The sequence below is a fragment of the Podarcis bocagei genome (genome assembly GCF_964188305.1).
Source record: "Podarcis bocagei genome assembly, chromosome: Z".
Classification (NCBI taxonomy): domain Eukaryota; kingdom Metazoa; phylum Chordata; class Lepidosauria; order Squamata; family Lacertidae; genus Podarcis; species Podarcis bocagei.
Window position 1 is genome coordinate 44,586,529 of NC_138140.1, and position 17,777 is coordinate 44,604,305.

The 17,777-nt window shown below is 46.6% G+C and overlaps 1 protein-coding gene and 1 pseudogene across 4 annotated transcripts in view; one reads left to right on the forward strand and one right to left on the reverse strand.

Annotated features, from left to right (window-relative positions):
* Positions 1 to 256: 256 nt before the first annotated feature.
* CD99L2 (CD99 molecule like 2) overlaps positions 257 to 17,777 on the forward strand; it is a 74,297-nt gene continuing 56,776 nt past the window's right edge. The window contains exon 1 of one of the 3 annotated variants that reach the window (XM_081179080.1): positions 257 to 569. In XM_081179080.1, coding sequence (XP_081035206.1) covers positions 497 to 569 — 73 coding nt within the window. In that variant the 5' untranslated portion in view covers positions 257 to 496. The remainder of the gene's footprint in view (positions 570 to 17,777) is intronic. The other 2 variants (XM_081179079.1, XM_081179081.1) reach the window with 2 other exon arrangements.
* On the reverse strand, positions 13,664 to 14,108 carry LOC308578588 (PAT complex subunit Asterix pseudogene; annotated as a pseudogene). Its single transcript has one exon. The product of its transcript is annotated as a PAT complex subunit Asterix pseudogene (transcript).

The window sequence follows — 17,777 nt, forward strand, 5'->3', positions numbered from 1 at the left end:
CCGGCGGCAACCAAACACCGCCGGCTCTTTCCGCAGCTTAGAGGTGGAAGTAAAATATGTAAAGAATTAGCGCTCTCTCTCTTTCTCAGCCCGCCGCCCGGTCCAAGGGAGGCTCCTGCGACTGTCTCTCTTTCTCCCCCAACCCTTTTAACTCTGGCCTCCTCCTCCCTCCCCCCGCCCTCCTCTCTCCCTCTTCCCCTCCCCTCTCCACGCAGGGCCTGCCTTTTTGCGACTCGTGCGCCCCTGCCCTCGCCGCGTCCCGCCCCCTCTCCTCTCCACGCGTCCCCGGCGCGCTCCTCCCCTCCGCGCCGCCGCCTCCTCTGCTCCTGCCGGCGCCGCTCGTCCCTATCTTTCGCGGAGGCTGCAACGAGCGCCCGACCGCCTGCCTAAGGAAGCCGCCGCCGCCGCCTGAAAGCGGGCATCTGCGCCGCGTCGACCCGGGAGCTCCCTCTCCGCACCGTGCGCCCTAGCCGTGCGCTCCTGCCTCCCCGCCGAAATGACCGCGAAGCTTTGGCGCCCCCGCCTCCTCCTCCTCGCCGCTGTCGCCTTGGCTGCCCTGAGCGGGAGAGGTAAGCAGGATCGGGCTCCCGGTAGGGTAATCCACCAGCCCATCCCGCCCGCGTTGCGCTTTCCCTCAAGTATACTGGGGAGAGGATCCCCCCTGGCCATCGAAGCTCCTCTCCCCTTCTCTCCTCTCCGGCTTGCCTGAACTAGTAGACCGGTCGCCTCCGCGCTCCTTTTGTGTCCATCGCTCCTGCCTGCTGCTCCTGCTTATTCTTCTCCTCACGTCCCGCGGCTTGGGAGACATACGGCAGGATATGGGGGGCTCCGTGCCATGCTTGTCTGGGTTGGGCTGTCTGCATCGTTGCGCATGATCTCTCTGCCCCCCTCCCGGTGGCTGGATGCACCCAGGCCTCACGGATGCAGATGAGTCCCTCCCGCACCCCCGCTCTGCACACACACACGAATAATAATATGTAATTGAATTATATAAATAAAAGATCAGGTGAGACAAAACTCATTTGGCTGGCGAAGCGGCTGCGGGCCTGCCTAACCATCGGCGCAGACCCGCCCCCCTCCACTAACCTCTATTGTGGCTCGCGGCGTGCTCTGGGCTGCATAAAGAGCTGGCGGGGCGGAGGGGGGGGGAGGACTGCAGATCACACCAGCTTTCTAAGCAAGGGCGAGATTTGGCTCTTCTAAGCCCCCTGGGGAAGGGCCCCGCTAATCCTCCAGGGGATGGGTGGGCGTGACAAATCAGTTCAAACTGCGTTGGACTGAAACGTACCCAAACGGAGAGCAGGAGCTGCAGCCTTTTGTAGCCTCGTTTATCTTTGCAGCCCTGTCGCTCCTGTGGGACTCATTCACCTTCCACTATTATCATTGTTCTTTTTTCTTTTTAAACAGCAGGGGGTAATTTCTGATAAAAGATCACAGTGCACCCAACCTGTCTTTCGGGCATCCTCAGAGGAGGGGTGGACGGGAAGCCCCCAAAATAGCGCCTAATAGGAAATCTTTCCCTTACTGGAGAACAATAGATCCACCATGAGCTTGAGTGAAGCCCAGCAGCCCCCGCCCCACTAGACTGGGTTCCTCCTGTGTGGGAATGTGCCTGCTTTCATACCTCCCCGCCCCCCGCCCTGTGCTCCAAAAATATGCTTGAGAATAAATATATTTTCAAATCTTGATTTAATCTCCACTTTGTGAGCCACTTAGAGGAGGCTTCCTCCATACTGACCTGCTTTTCTCCTCTTAAGTATTCCTCCTCTTAAGACACTGTATGTACAGCATCTCATGTTTCTGTAAGCATTAGAGAGGTAGAAACACATGTATATTATTCCCCTCCCCGTTGACTTAAATAATAGGTAGTTTTGTCAACTACCTCTATATCAACTGACTTGGCATAGAGAAATGCCAGTACGGTGCACGCCCTCCCGTATCAAAGGACTGTAGGGCGTTTGAGGGTCTGCAGTTTAGCTAATCCACACCCCCCCATGTTCTCCTCTGTGTCACTTACAACTGGTTCACCTTATATCCCCAGTGTGCCATACAGGTCCACTTCAGCTCATACAGATCAAGGATCTTATGCACATTTACCTAGGAATAAACATCATGGTCTGGCTTGCTTCTGAGTAAAAAGCATGTGTCAGATTGAGCTGTAAATTTGAGAGCCGAAGTTGTCCCAAATTTTTGTGTTGTGCCCAAATAGCACCAGTGGGACAAGGAATAAGGGTTATTAGTAGAAACTGTTTGGAAGAACTCTCTGCAGGTAATAATTGTTTGGTCTGTCAGCTAGCATGAAATGTCACAATTTGCTTTAATGTTTTGTTTTGTTTTTTAAAAAACTGCTTCAGGATGAGCTTATGAATAGAAGGCGTGTTATATTTCACATATTTAGGTGTATATGTAAAATGGTTCATCAGTGTACAGTTAAGTTCTTCACAACTGGAACCACTCTTAGGCCTTGAAATAGTCCTGTGGGTCCATTTGGTACAGAACTGGCAGCTACATCACCATCATCATCATCACCATCATCATCATTAATTTATGACCCGTCCATTATCTAAGGTCCCTGGACGGGCTGCCACAATCAAAACACAGTGTGAAAAAACAGTTTGAAACAACTTACAATCACAGAAATAAGGTGGGTCCCAAAAATACACATCTCAAGTGTCAAAAAGCCAAGAGTCTAGAGGTGTGTCTTCAGCATATGATGAAAACTACAGTGAATGTGCCAGGTGGCCCTCTGGGGAGAGAGGTCTACAACTAAGGGGCTACTACAGAGAATGACCTCTCTTAGGTGAACAGCCCCCTAAGTTTCAGAAGGTGGTAGAACAACCAAAAGGGTCATCCTCTGCTGATCTTAACACCTGAGAGGATCTGTAAGGAAGGGGAATATTTCAGGTGTTTGAGGCCTGAGATATTTAGGGCTTAAAACAAGTTGCTTGTGTTTCTGAATCTCAACCATAATGATTGACGTGGAAACTTGCAGAACATGCCCAGCGTTTGAGATACACAACAGTTGGATTAGACCAAGGGTGGCTGTCGTGTGGCACTCCAGATGTTGGTGGGCTACAGTTCAGTCGTAGAACACCTGCTTTGCATTCAGAGTGTTCCAAGGTTCAATCCCCAACATCTCAAGTTAGGGTTGGGGGAGGCTCCCTGTCTGAAATGGGTAGACACCACTGAGCAAGATGGGCAATGAATGGTCTTACTTAGGCCACTTGCTATGTTCTAGCAGTGCCCATCATTCCTCACCGTTGGGCATGTGAGCAGGGGCTAATGGAAGCTGGGAGGGGAGTTCAACCACATTTGGAAGGCAGCAAGGTCCACCTAGTTTGGTATTTTTCGCTCAGTAGTGGCCAGCCAGGTGTCTCTCAGAGCTTAAAAAAGGGGGGGGGGACTTTGAAGGTGATGGCCTGAACAGTGGGGGGAACAGACCTGGGAAGGTGGATGTTCTATTTAGCCTCTTGCCCACGAATTTGTCTAAGACTGGGAACCTGCGACCCACAGCCAGCATGGCCAGTATGTAGGGATGATGGGAACTGCAGTCCAGCAACATCTGGAGGGCACCAAACTCCCCATTCTAGGCCTACGCTATCTAAGCTAGTGTCGCTCAATTTCTCGTGTGCAGTAGTAATGTGGAATCTGTGGTCCTCCTGTTGTCCTTGGGCCACAACTCCCATCATTTCTGACCTTTGGCCATGTTGCTGTGGGGCTGAGCCCAGTCACATCCGAAGGGCTTCACACCTGTGACATACAAGTCAACTTTGTGTTGTAAAAAAGAACCATTTTCTTCCTTCCCAGTCTGTTTTGCTGGGTGGACCCAAGTTTTGTTATCATGATAGAGAAGTTGAACACTATCTCCTTCAACATTCATAATTTCATAAGCCTCTGTTGTGTTCTTGTCCGCCCCCAGCCCTGATGCTCTAGCCTTTCTTCATAAGAAACAGATTCTTGACTAAGAGCTTAAAAGTGGGGACTTGGAAACCTATGATGGGAACTTGGAAACCTCTTGAACAGCCCTGCTGGGTGTGCAAGTCTGAGAGATAGAGAAGCAAAGATGGTCTACAGAGCTAGTTCACTGCACGGCTTTCTAAAGTTTGTTCAACCTTCAAACCATAGGAAAAGCTCTGAAGGCTACTGTGGCCAGGTTATTCTTGCTTTGTAAGAGGTTAAGAGCCTCTCTCCTTACAGCAGGTAGAATATTTGGATGAAGAGGAATGGATATTAAACATTGCAGAAGAACTGTTTTTTAATTGTAGCTCTTAGTGGGCAACAGATTAGTAGAACTGGCATTTGACATCCAAATAATTAGTTGCATTTACTTTTCTTAATTAATACTTTGCTAAATTATTTCTAGTGCACAGCACAGGGAGCATCTGAAAATTGGAATCAAACTTTGTGTGGGTCATTTTTTTGTTTTTTAAAAATCCCCTTATTCATCTCTGTCCTCCTGCCAGCTCCAAAGCTGCATTGCCTACCTAAGCTTGTTCTTTTTCAAACTGGCATTTGTTTTAAAAGTACACAAAAAGCAAGGGGAAAGCTGACTGTGTAGACAAAGTGGTAGTAAACAAAGGAGAACCAGTTAAGCTAACAACAATAGGGAGAATCAGTGAACTCCCCAAAATGGGTTTTCGTGGCAGATTCACTAAACAGAATGAAATGGGCAGGCAGGGAATTCCTTGCACAGATGGATGTTCAATTTGGCTGAGGAGCCCAGTGGGACAAGGCATGATAAGTTACTCTGGATATGTTAAATATATAGGTACACCTGTGTTTCCCCTCCAGCTTAATTCTGTTTCGCTAAGCTTGCAAACAATTCCACAAACAGTTGTTCTTCCACTGCAACACAGAAGCAAAAACTGACTTCAAGATATGCTGCCAACCCACACATAATCAACAAAAGGTGTGGTGGCACATCAGAAGCCTGAAATAAACAGAGGTGCGAGTCTCTCCAAATTTATGAAAACATTGGTCTGGATGCCTGGAAGCATCTTGTATATTGCAAGTAGGAGACTATGGATACAGTGGTAGCTTGGGTTACAGACGCTTCAGGTTACAGATGCTTCAGGTTACAGACTCCGCTAACCCGGAAATGCATGGGGCCCACTGATAAGAGCCCTCCTGGATTTCTCATTACTTCAAGAATTCATATACGACTTAATTACAGTAATGCTTGATCAGTGTGTGGAACTGAATACGGTGAAAATAAAAATGAGTTAAAACTATAAAATCAGAAATCTGTTAACATTCCTGCTGGAATAAAAAAAAATGCATTCCATAGGCACCTGAAGTTCAACAGGGAAAGGTCCCATCTGACCTCAAGTGGAAGGTCGTGCTTTCAAATTGGGGTCACAGCATTGAGCAGTTCATGGGTTCATATGAGCAGTTGACTGGCTGTTGGCATCTGTGCACCCAAACCATAGGGGACCCCTAGCAGCGACTCCTCCAAAGACCTCAGAGATCAGGCAGCCCCTGTGTTATCCTGAACCCAAGTTGTTAAATGACATAAATTAATACAAGAGCCTTGAACCTCACCCAGTAGTATATGGGGAGCCATTGCACGTGTTTGAGAACTGGAGTTAATGAGCTGGCAATAGTCTGCCCCATCGACAGGCTAACTGGAGTGTTTTGCACCAGCTGGAGCTTCCAGACAAAAAGACCGAAGGTGGTCCCATATAGAATGCAAAGCTTGCTCATTGGATTTCTGTCCCACAAACAAACAGGTAGAAGCAGTGAAGATGAAGAGGAACCAATGACAATGGCTGGAGCCTGGAGCCAGCAATGGATTATTTACAAACTAGGTTTAAAGGGCATTGACAAGAAACACACAGTGATATACAAAAGGAGGAATGTTAGTCAGAGGGATACCTTTTGGTGCTGCTAGAACACCGAGATTGGAAAATAACCTGCTGGGCCAGAGAGTGCTTACATTTCCCTTCCTAGTCAGCTATTCTCACCTCGGTACATGCCAGCTGGCCTGAAAGCGGAAGTCGGCTGAGCCTTCTTCTGTCTGTACACCACAGACCCAGTTTTTACCCGACTGCTACAGGATATCATAAGAGCCTTTTTGAGTCTTTGGGTGCTTCCTGTTTCCTTTCATAGCTCAATTCATGGTACTGGTCTCAACAATTTAAAGGCATATATTGTCTGGGCTCAGGATATCTAAAGGGCCGTTGCCTCTCATGTGGGACCTACCTACTCACTCTGGCCCTCAGTGTTGGACAAGCTTTCAGGAGCAGTGACTTGGTGTCCAAGTCAGAGACTTCTCAGTGGTGGCGTCCAGGCTGTGGACTTCTCTGGTCTGGAAGGTTCTCTTAGACCAGTGATAGCGAACCTTATTTATTTATTTACCTATTGTTTATATGTTCCTTTGCAACAACTTGAAGTTATTTATCAATAAAAATACCAACAATTAAAACAGTTTCATAGATTAAAACAAAATAATTTCATATACAGTCATGCCTTGGTTTTCAAACAGAATGTGTTCCTTAAGGCTGTTCAACTTCCAAAACGTTCAGAAACCAAGGCACGGTTTCCAATTGGCTCCCGATTGCGCAGGTGTGCCAGAAACAATAGCTGAAGCCGCATTGGACTTTGGCTTCCAAAAGAACGTTTGAAAACCAGAACACTCACTTCTGGGTTTTGATTGTTCGGGAGCCGAAACGTACGAGTACCAAGGCATTCAACATCCAAGGTGTGACTGTATTAAAAAAAAAATTGAAACAATTTCACATATAAAAGGAGATTCAGTTGGAGGGGTGTATTTCCTTTGGGGGGCCCCACACGCCTCCACTAGGTGAGTGGGGTTCACATATGTGGACAGAATGGAAGGATAACAACATTTTAATTTTATTTATTTTTTAAAAAAAGACTTCAAACCATCCTGAAAAGTGTCATAGAGTTGGAAAGGGATTTCAGGGGTCATCTAATCCAACCTCCTGCAATGCAGAAATATAAAGTTAAAGAAAAAGCACAAATATATTGAGGACTGCACAAGGCACCCTAAAAGCCAAGGTCCTATAGGATATGGCAGAACAATCATTTTAAAAGGTTTTTACATCTTTCTTGAAGGCAACAGTTGAGTCAGACAACAGTGAATGGGCCATTCTACCCCAGAGAAGTCTCTGCTTTCGAGTGATAACAATCTGACATCCAAAATGCTTGTTGATAAAGCAGTATTAATTGTAGCCCCTTAAGCCTCCTCTCGAAAAGCTTACTTGGCGTTTGAAACTAGATGGGGATGCTCAGTTTGTCATGCTCTTTATTTGCTTCAGTGTTCAGGAACTTTAAAATGAATAATAACATTCCATTCTTACAGAAGCCTTTTAGGGGGTGGGGCAAGGGTAGAAATAGCTAAACCAGGAGATACCTAACTGCATAGCCACCACTAACCACAAATGTTGGCTTCCATGCCTGTTCCAGCCAGGTGGACCGTTCTTTGGCAAACAGGAATAATTTGTGGGCATGGATGACCATCTGCACCCACTGTTGGCATGGAGCCAGGAGGACCTGCCCAACTAAGCCTCCAACCATCCAAACCCTGGCAAATAACTCAGCAATGCACACTCGCTGGAAAAGCACATTGTGTGGGAAAGAAGGAGTGTCAGCTCTGGGTTTCCCCTTGCGATGTGGGAATGGGTAGCATTTAGGAATAATTGGATTGGAGGGAGACAAGTGTCATTCCACCCTCCAAAATCAGAAGAAGCTTTTTGCTGTCATCTGTCTCGGGAGAAAATGGTGGAATGTGCTTTGTGGGGGGTGGGGTGAAGTCAAACTATTGGGAGGTTGCAGAGAAAAGCCCCTTCTAGACACGGGGAGGCTTCTGGAGAGAATTTGTGGGGGTAGGAAGGGTCAAGGTCTCCGTCTCCTTGCCCTAACCTGCAAATGACAGGCACACATGCACGCACCAATACACAAAGGGGAGAGGAATTGATTGCTTAAACCACTCTGGGACTGATAGCTCTGTGAGTGAGGGGAATAGGGGTTTCCTATCAACTCTCAAGGGATGTGGGTGGCGCTGTGGTCTAAACCACAGAGCCTAGGGCTTGCCGACCAGAAGGCCGGTGGTTCGAATCCCCGCGACGGGGTGAGCTCCCGTTGCTTGGTCCCTGTGCCTGCCAACCTAGAAGTTCAAAAGCACATCAAAGTGCAAGTAGATAAATAGGTACCGCTCTGGCGGGAAGGTAAATGGCATTTCCGTGCGCTGCTCTGGTTCGCCAGAAGCAGTTTAGTCATGCTGGCCACATGACCCGGAAGCTGTACGCCAGCTCCCTCGGCCAGTAAAGCGAGATGAGCACCGCAACCCCAGAGTCGTCCGCAACTGGACCTAATGGTCAGGGATACCTTTACCTTTAGCAGCTCTCAACACCTTTAACAGCCCCCCAAATTCTTTGGGGAGGGGGTGCGTCATGACTGTTGAAAGTGGTATGATGCCTTCAGTGTGAGGTTCCAGTCTGGGTTGCAACATAATTTCTTAAAAAACCGTTTAAAATATCACTGCAGTTTCGAAACACAAAAAAGCCATTCCAGAATGGAACACAGTGAAGTAAAATGGACACGCTGAGTTAGATTGCTCTCTAGGGCGGGGGTAGCCAACATGGTTGCCGTCAAGATGTTGGACTTGAATTCCCACCATCCCTGACCATTGACCAAGCTGGTGGGGGCTGGTAGAAGTTGCAGTCCAGAAGTTGCTGCAGCAAATTCCAAGGTAACATCCCAGGTTACTGATCATGTAATTAATTTGAATTAATTAATGTCACCTGGCTCTTGAGCTAGCCCCAAGGAGTGCCTTTTACCTAGAGCTGCCACTCAATTAAATATACCTTGGTTGATGAGTTATGTGAGTCTCAGTTTTCTAATCTATCAATTCTACATGAATTTCCATGCAATAGGAAAAAAAGTCTTGTTCAACCGGGGTGGGGGTGGAGAGGGAGACCACATACTTTATTTTTAGATTACAAATGTAGATGTGCATCATCTTAAAAAGAGTCATTCCCTGTCAGTCTTCCAGAGGGTAAGGAATGCCTCTTTCTCTATGACGTTTGCCACCGCCTGCACTATTTGTAAGTTCAGCACTGACACGGAAGTTGGCTTTCTTTTGTCACAATGAGATTGTTGTTGTTTAGTTGTTTAGTCGTGTCCGACTCTTCGTGACCCCATGGACCAGAGCACGCCAGGCACTCCTGTCTTCCACCGCCTCCCGCAGTTTGGTCAGGCTCATGTTTGTAGCTTCGAGAACACTGTCCAACCATCTCGTCTTCTGTCGTCCCCTTCTCCTTGTGCCCTCCATCTTTCCCAACATCAGGGTCTTTTCCAGGGAGCTTTTCTTCTCATGAGGTGACCAAAGTATTGGAGCCTCAACTTCACGATCTGTCCTTCCAGTGAGCACTCAGGGCTGATTTCCTTCAGAATGGATACGTTTGATCTTCTTGCAGTCCATGGGACTCTCACGAGTCTCCTCCAGCACCATAATTCAAAAGCATCAATTCTTCAGTGATCAGCCTTCTTGATGGTCCAGCTCTCACTTCCATACATCACTACTGGGAAAATCATAGCTTTAACTATACGGACCTTTGTTGGCAAGGTGATGTCTCTGCTTGAGATTATTGTTTGTTTATTCATGATTTTTATATTTTGTGCTGAGCACACTGCCATTGGAAATGTGTGATAAAACTTATTTTTATTTCTTCATTGTGTATTTGGTGTTGTGGTCTAAACCACTGGGCCTAGGGCTTGCCGATCAAAAGGTTGGCGGTTCGAATCCCCGCGACGGGGTGAGCTCCCGTTGCTCGGTCCCTGCTCCTGCCAACCTAGCAGTTCAAAAGCACGTCAAAGTGCAAGTAGATAAATAGGTACCGCTCCGGCGGGAAGGTAAACGGCGTTTCCGTGCGCTGCTCTGGTTCTCCAGAAGCGGCTTAGTCATGCTGGCCACATGACCTGGAAAAACTGTCTGCAGACAAATGTTGGCTCCCTCGGCCTGTAAAGTGAGATGAGTGCCACAACCCCAGAGTCGTTCGCAACTGGACTTAACTGTCAGGGGTCCTTTACCTTTACTACCAGTAGTACAACAACTACTACCAGTAGTACTACAACTACTACTTCTAGTAATGGAAGGGGTTGGATTAAACAGTGGCCTTCCACTGGTCCAGCTCCGAGACTTGTCTCTTGACTCCCAACATGTACCATGGGACCTACTTTCACAGATTCACTTTTGATTTTATACTTAATATGCCAATGAGGTACATTATTAATCCTTAAGTGAAAATTCACAAAGCGATAAACATAGTGTTACCTTAGTATTACTTCTAAAGGAAAACTGCTTTTTCTCATCCAAAAGGCTGAGAAGCTGCTGAAAACCGGTGATATTTCTCTCACAGTTGAGTTTCATTGAGACGTCTCAGAGGCATGTTTGTTCTTTCAGATTTTATTCCATTGAGGGGTAATATTAGAAAGGCTAACTCACAACTCATTTTGTACGACTAAACTGGTTTTTTGCTTTTGCTTTTCTTCTGAGTGTCACAAGCCTTGCTCACAAAAATAGATGGTACCAAATGGCAGCTGGTGGATAATTGCTTCATTTGCCGATTCTGGGTATTATTTACTGACTGAAATCCAAAACCCTGGTAATGTTAGTTGCTGAGATTGCACTTTTAAAGGTTGTGCCACAAGAGAGCTCAGTGAATTGTTTCTCATATCCTAATTCCACTGACTCTTGTGTTCTCAGTGAATAATGATTGCATTTGCCCTGTATGCTCATACAGATTTGTTTTTTAGTTTGCGTTCTGTTGAGTTACAAGGGAAGAATTTTGCCGTGAGCTGCATGTGTGTTGGTGTGTCATGTAGTAGATTTTAGTGTGTGGAGGAGGAAATTTTCTGCATTCTCCCCATCACAGCAGACAAACTCCTACAAAGCCACTCTATTCACTCCTAGAAGGTGAATAGAGTGTCCCTACCTGCTAGAGAGCTCCATCACTAAAAGCATACCTATGGGAAGTGAGAGCTGGACCATAAAGAAGGCTGATCGCCGAAGAATTGATGCTTTTGAACTGTGGTGCTGGAGAAGACTCTTGAGAGTCCCATGGACTGCAAGAAGATCAAACCTCTCCATTCTTAAGGAAATCAGCCCTGAGTGCTCACTGGAAGGACAGATCGTGAAGCTGAGGCTCCAATACTTTGGCCACCTCATGAGAAGCGAAGACTCCCTGGAAAAGACCCTGATGTTGGGAAAGATGGAGGGCACAAGGAGAAGGGGATGACAGAGGACGAGATGGTGGGACAGTGTTCTTGAAGCTACCAACATGAGTTTGACCAAACTGTGGGAGGCAGTGGAAGACAGGAGTGCCTGGCATGCTCTGGTCCATGGGGTCACGAAGAGTCAGACACGACTAAACAACAACAACAACAAATAGGAAGGTGGAGCTTATAGTTTGCCAGAAATACCTTTCTTACTGAAAAATGCTCCTTCCTTTCTCCTGCTGCTTTGCAGTACTCATGGAAATTGATAAAATGAGAATGATTTCTAGCCTTGACGCCACATGTAGTAGCCAAAAGCATCAGGATTTTGACTTGGCAGTAGCAGTTTTACCGTGACCCACCAGCACAGCCTTCCAACCCACGTGTGGGTCCTGTGGTTAATAACTCTGGTGAGGAACATGTAATGTTCTTTCTGAGGTAGTTTATCTGCCTTTGGTCCTGTCCCCTGTCCCGCCCCCCCCCCCGGCTGCACTCAGCTCTCCCTTGTGGCTCCCAGAAGCTGTTAGCATGTGACAGCAGCCACATCCAGGGAATGGTTTCAACTGGCTGGCTAAGCCAGGTAGCCAATGGGTCTCAAACCTTCAGTGAGCTAGAGACTTTCCCTGCATGCAAAGGCAGGCTGTGTGGCAGATTGAGTGGGTGAGAACCTGCAGTGAGTCCAACGGTCAAGAAGATGGTTTCTGCATGAGCTATAGAGGGAAGTGAGGGGCAGATGGGGCTTGTCAACTTGGGAAGGTAGCCCATCTAGAAGGAAAAACTGATCCTAAACTCTGCTGCCTTGTGGCTATACTAATTCGTGAGAATGGAAGTGAGCTCCAAGGAAAAATCTGTATCTGCTGCCTTGTGGGACATCTTTGGGAAAAGAAAAGACCAATGAGTAAACACTACTCAGACCCTAAGATGGTTGGATGGCACCTTGTACACCTCCTTCCGGGAACTCCTGCAGTCAAGATGGAGCCAAACATCTTACTTTGCTTTCCTTTGTCGTTTGCACAGGACCTCCATTCACACAGCCTAGGCTTGCACCCCATAGGGGTCATTGTGGTGCTGCTCACACAGGAATCAACAATATGAGACGCCACAGTTATGAGTTACCAGTTTCTGCAGCCACATTGAATGCTGTGATTCTCCAGTGACTTGGCTTCACCCTAGAAGGTGCACTTCATTGTCTCTTGAGACAAGACAAATGCCAACAACTTGCATAAGAATAAGTCACTTCTTCTTTTTTTAAACTGCAATGGTGTCTCGCTTTCTAACAAAACAATTTTAATTGAGGAGATTCAAGGAACAGCAAAATCCACTTCATGTCTACTCAGAGGTTAACTCCTGTTTTGTTTGGTTTGGAGCTGCCCCCAGGTGTCTATACAGATTTGTCACCTAAATGTTGCATTTTAGGTTCCGCTTCAGAGTGGTCCTGAGGATGCTTACTCCAGAAATGACTAACCCCAGGACAAGTGGGTTTAGGGTTGCATCTAGCCTCCGCTTCCGTTCTGTAAGGGCAATGTGCCCCACTTACCTTAACCCCTTAATGGTTATTCAGTCGGAGGGTAAAGGGCCGTGGGGTTGTTTCCATTGATTTTCTTTTCTCTCTCCCCCCCCCTTTTTTGAACAAAAATGGGACTTTATTCGGCCGATAAACACAAGACACGGCTTTTAAACTAACATAGTGGCTAAGACCTGGTGAAAAAAACCACACAAGTCAAATATTTCTATACACCAAAACAGAAAGGTAAAGGGGGGGGGGCATGGTTAAGAGGGATTCAGCAGGAGCTTGCAGTGTTTCTATTGATTTTCTTAAGGCAGCCATGGCCTTGCGACCCATAGCATTGGCTGATCTGTGGGAACCACACAGTGGAAACAGGATTGGAGCTGTGCTTTTCATCTGGGCACCACTCTGTCATATTTATAGTGGTAAATGACTGCGGTGTCTCAAGACCCTTGAGTGTGTTCCAAGATGACAGCGAGACATGTTGTATTTATAGAAGGCTTCACTTCTGACCCGGAGTGTGAATGTGTCTTGCTAGTGGGGAGTGTATTATGGATCAGCCTTCTGAAAGTCAGAATTAGGGTGGCTTGCAATTCCATAGAAGGCACTATACATCTTTTAACAATCCCTTCTCATACATCTTCCTATTTCTCGTCTGTGATTGGGAATTTTTAAAAATGGCCAACATTTTAGACATTTTGTATACTTGTATACTTGTATACTAATTGCCTGGAGGTGTTTTTAAGTGCACTGCAGGTGAACACAGCTTTAAAATCACATAAATCAACATAGTGCAGAGGACAGAGTTGAACCTGGGAGACCTAAATTAAATTTCTATTTGCTTTATTTTGGGCTGGTATCTGTTGCACAGCCTAGCCCACCTCTCACAACCTTGCCCCCCCCAATAACAATCACTTTATTAATGCAACAAAATGAGTCCTCCCAAGACATGTGCAAATGGATCTGCATTGCCTGAAAAAATAGTCCTCTTTGTTGAGGGGGTTCACCTCTGCTTTGCAAGAGGAGCTCTGAAGAGAGGCAATATCCTTTCACCAAGGAGGAGACACGGGTTGTGGGTTGTGCAGATAGGACGTCACTACAGCCGATAGACAACATGAAGCTGCTTATCATCTGTTTGGTATCTTCTGAACACGTGAGAGTTGGCAAAGCTGATGAATGAACAGTATACAGCATCAAGCCACACATACTGAAAATCATTCCCTGTAGATTCATGTAGTCTGGTGTGGGGTCTTCCAGGGTAGGGTTGTTCTCTGTGGATGGAGGTTTGTATCTGAGAATGCGATTTGGCCGCCATGGGTCCATTATGTTGTTACCGGCCATCGTGCTCCGCTTCTGGCTAACTCTGAGCCCTCTCACAACCTTGTTGTGAAGCGATGTGGAATTGGGGGGGGGGGGAGATTGGTCATGTATACAGTGGATGCTCGGGTTGCGAACGTGATCCGTGCGGGATGCACTTTCGCAACACGCAGCATTCGCAACCTGTGTCTGCACATGCACGGTTGCGATTTGGTGCTTCTGTGCATGCGCAAAGCGCGATTTAGTGCTTCTGCGCATGCACGACTGCCGAAACCCCAAAGTAACCCATTCCGGTACTTCCGAGTTTTGGCGGTCCGTAACCTGAAAAAAAACCACAACCTGAAGTGTCTGTAACCTGAGGTATGACTGTGCTTGCTCTGGGTTGCTTGGAGGAAGAGCGGGATGGAAAAAAATTGAAAGAAACAAAGGAATTCTCTGGCGAAGCTACCTCAAAGGGTTGTCATTATAATGGTGCCCCCAGTTCAGATGAAGCACTGGAGCCCAATACTTGATTGCTCTAGGTGTGGTGGGCTCAGATAAAATCTGAAGAATATATTCCACGCTTGTTTGTGCATTTTTTGATCACAGTGCTTAAAAATGGTATTTGGCTGGAGGTGGGGCACGGTATTGCTTTATTGCCTGAGTATGTTTTCTTTTTTTAAAATGGATGTTATATGCAATATTAATATCATTCTCCCCACTTTCCCCCCTGTGGTAATATGTATTGCATCTCTCTCTCGCTGTAAATAGGTGACAGGTGACCAATAAGTCTAATAAATGAGTAAAAAGAAAGGGAAATGGATGAAAGGAATAATTCAGCATCCCAAGACAGCATTAAAAAAAAGGTTTCTAGTCCTTATGGCTGAAAAAACGGACTATAAAACGTGTGGGCAAAATGTGGCAAAGTCTTAGCTCTGGGTTCTGAGGTTTTCCAGAGCCCCTTGCCTTTCCAGAAGCAGATAACACGACTTGAAATAATGCCAACATGCAGGTGAGGCACGTTTGCAAAATTCATAGAGGCCCCGAGATTTTCAAAAGGACCTACAGCCCAGTGGTGGAGCACAACCTTGTCATGCACAAGGTCCTGAGTTTAATCCATGGCGTCCAATAAAAGGATTGCAGAGCTGAGAAGGACCTCTGCTGGAGACCTTAGACCAGGGGTGGGGGGGCCTCAGTTCTGAGGGCTGAATGCATCCCTCCAAGCTTCTCTTTCTGACCCTCAGGATCCTCCCCAAGATGCACCCTGCTCCCCAGACTCCCCCCCCCCTTGCTGTCCCTGGCCTGGATGTCTCCACTGCTTGCTTGGATGGAGAATCACAAGGTGGGGGTGGGCAGTAGAAAGTAGCCTGCCTGGTGCACAGAGGTAATGTTTACATCAGCTGCTCCTCCCAGGTTTGACTCTGGCGCTGCCCACCGCTGGTATGTGGCCCTCAGACTGAAAAAGTAAATGCCTTTACTAGACCAGCACCAGATTGAGGACCGTGCCGGCGGTTCCCGTGCACAGGACGCTGAGCCGAGGGAAGTACCAAATTGGAAATGTCCATAATTGATAAGATCCACTTTTGGCCTTGCACAGCATTATGTTACGAAAGATTGCCAGAGTTTGTCCCTGGCTAGACTTAATAACGGCTTCCAGCCATTGCAGGCAGTGTTGGCCCAGAATCTCATTCTTGCTTCCTATAATTTGGTGGGTTGTCTTGATGAATAATTCAAGGAAAATTTGAAGAAGACCACAGCTGGAGAGTCCCTGCCAGCCAGAGCCAATAAAACAGAGCTGGATTTTATTTAACAATAAGACTATATATTCTGCCCGTCAGTCAAGCTGCCAGAGTATTTTGCTATTAATTTCTTTTTTTAAAAAAAAACAACCCACAACAAAAACAATTTGATGCCTAATTAGGAGTTAAAAGCGGCAAATCTGTAAACCAGCTTAAAAACAGACATGGAGTGGACCTTTTGAGAATCAGGGACGCTTGACTGATTTTAGCACCATGGATTTCAAGGGGTCTGCTCTAACAGCAGAATCCTAACCATGGCTACATGGGAATAATCTTTCTTATTCTTATGCAAAAGGTTTATATCCTGCCCTTCCCCATTTGGGTTGCTCAGAGCTGCTTGCAACAATTAAAATCTCAGGTTATATATCTCTAGTAATACCTATTTAATGCTCCGAGGCTCTTCGGGAGTTACAGAAAAAGTGAAATCAACATGTGAAGAAGGGCAGTGGAAGTGAGCACTTTGGTCTGACTGCCGTTTCGTCCACCTTCCAGCTTGTGGAAGAAATAAGTCCTGTATTTGTGGACAGGTGCCTCCCCAATCTTAGAAACTTGGAACGCAAAGAGAGCATTCATGAATACAGGAGCTTCTGCCACATCTGTTTGGGGGAAGGTCTGTAGCTCAATGGTAGAGGGCTGGCTTTGCATGCAGAAGGCCCCTGGTTCAGTCCCTGGCATCGTCAAGTATCGCTGAGGGACATTCACTGTCCAGAACCTTGAAGAGCTAATTCCAGTTAATGTGTACCTGGAGAAAGTACCCAGTGTTGCTTGGGAATTCCAAAGAACCCAGACGATCAGTGCAGTTTTGGAAATCCCTGGTTAAAACCAATGGATCTCTGAAAGATTTCATCCGCCATCTTGATTCAAGATGGTGGCCAGAAAACCACAAGACAGAAAACCTGAACCATGATGCTGAGTTTGATTACAATATTTTAAAAGGTGTCCCAAATAGTAGACAAAGAGACAACCCTCTTTTCAAAATTTACAGTAGGTGCTGACCCAGATAGACTCAGTATAAGGCAGCTTCTGACTCTGTAATGCAGAGTCCAGATGCTTTGGACTGCAACTCCCAACAGCCCCAGCAAGCCTCCGGGGCTGATGGGAGTTGTAGTCCAAAACTTCTGGAAGCCACTTGGTTAAAAGGCTGCCTGGAAGATTTGTATGTCCCTGAGCATATTCTTGTGACTGAGGGGTAGAGTTAGTGTGCTTGTTGCTCTCTTCCCCCCTCCACATGTTGACATCACCCTAACTGTAATGTCCAAAGAAGGCTTAAGTCTGGATCCAACCCGTTCCATGAAATGAAATGAAATAAAACAGACCCAGAAATGTTAGACAGCCTGGAAAAATAAAAAGAGTCTTTGCCTGACTGGGCACCAGGCGAGCATCTCCCTGGAAAGAGTGTTTCGAAGCTGGGAGGCCACCACCGAAAAGGCCCTGTCTCGTGTAACCTCCTGCTGTATCTCATGGGAATCTGGAGAAGAGCCTATGATGATGAACTCAAAGTAGAGGCTGGCACAAGTGCAGGCAGGCAATCTTTCAGGTGCCAAGTTGTGAAGAGCTCTGACGATTAAGACTAGCACTTAGAACTGGGCTCAGCAGTGAACTGTTAGCCGGTGCCTTTGGTAAACTGCAGGTGTAGAATGATCAGAAGGTTCAGTTCCAGTTAGTAGTCTAGCCAGGTGTATTCTGGATTAACTGCGGTTTCTGAAACATCTTTAGGGTCAGCCCCAATCATAATGCACCATGGTTGCCTAACCTGTGCAAATAGTCCAGGAAAACTAGTTGGGACAGTATTAGGCAGATTGCTATGCAAATACAGAAAACGCAAAATAGAGCGTCCCCAAATTATACAGAAACCACAGACCAAGTCAATGGGACCAGTAAACATTATAAGAGGTGATTGTTGTAATTGGTAGAAAAAAAACAATGCAATATATTGC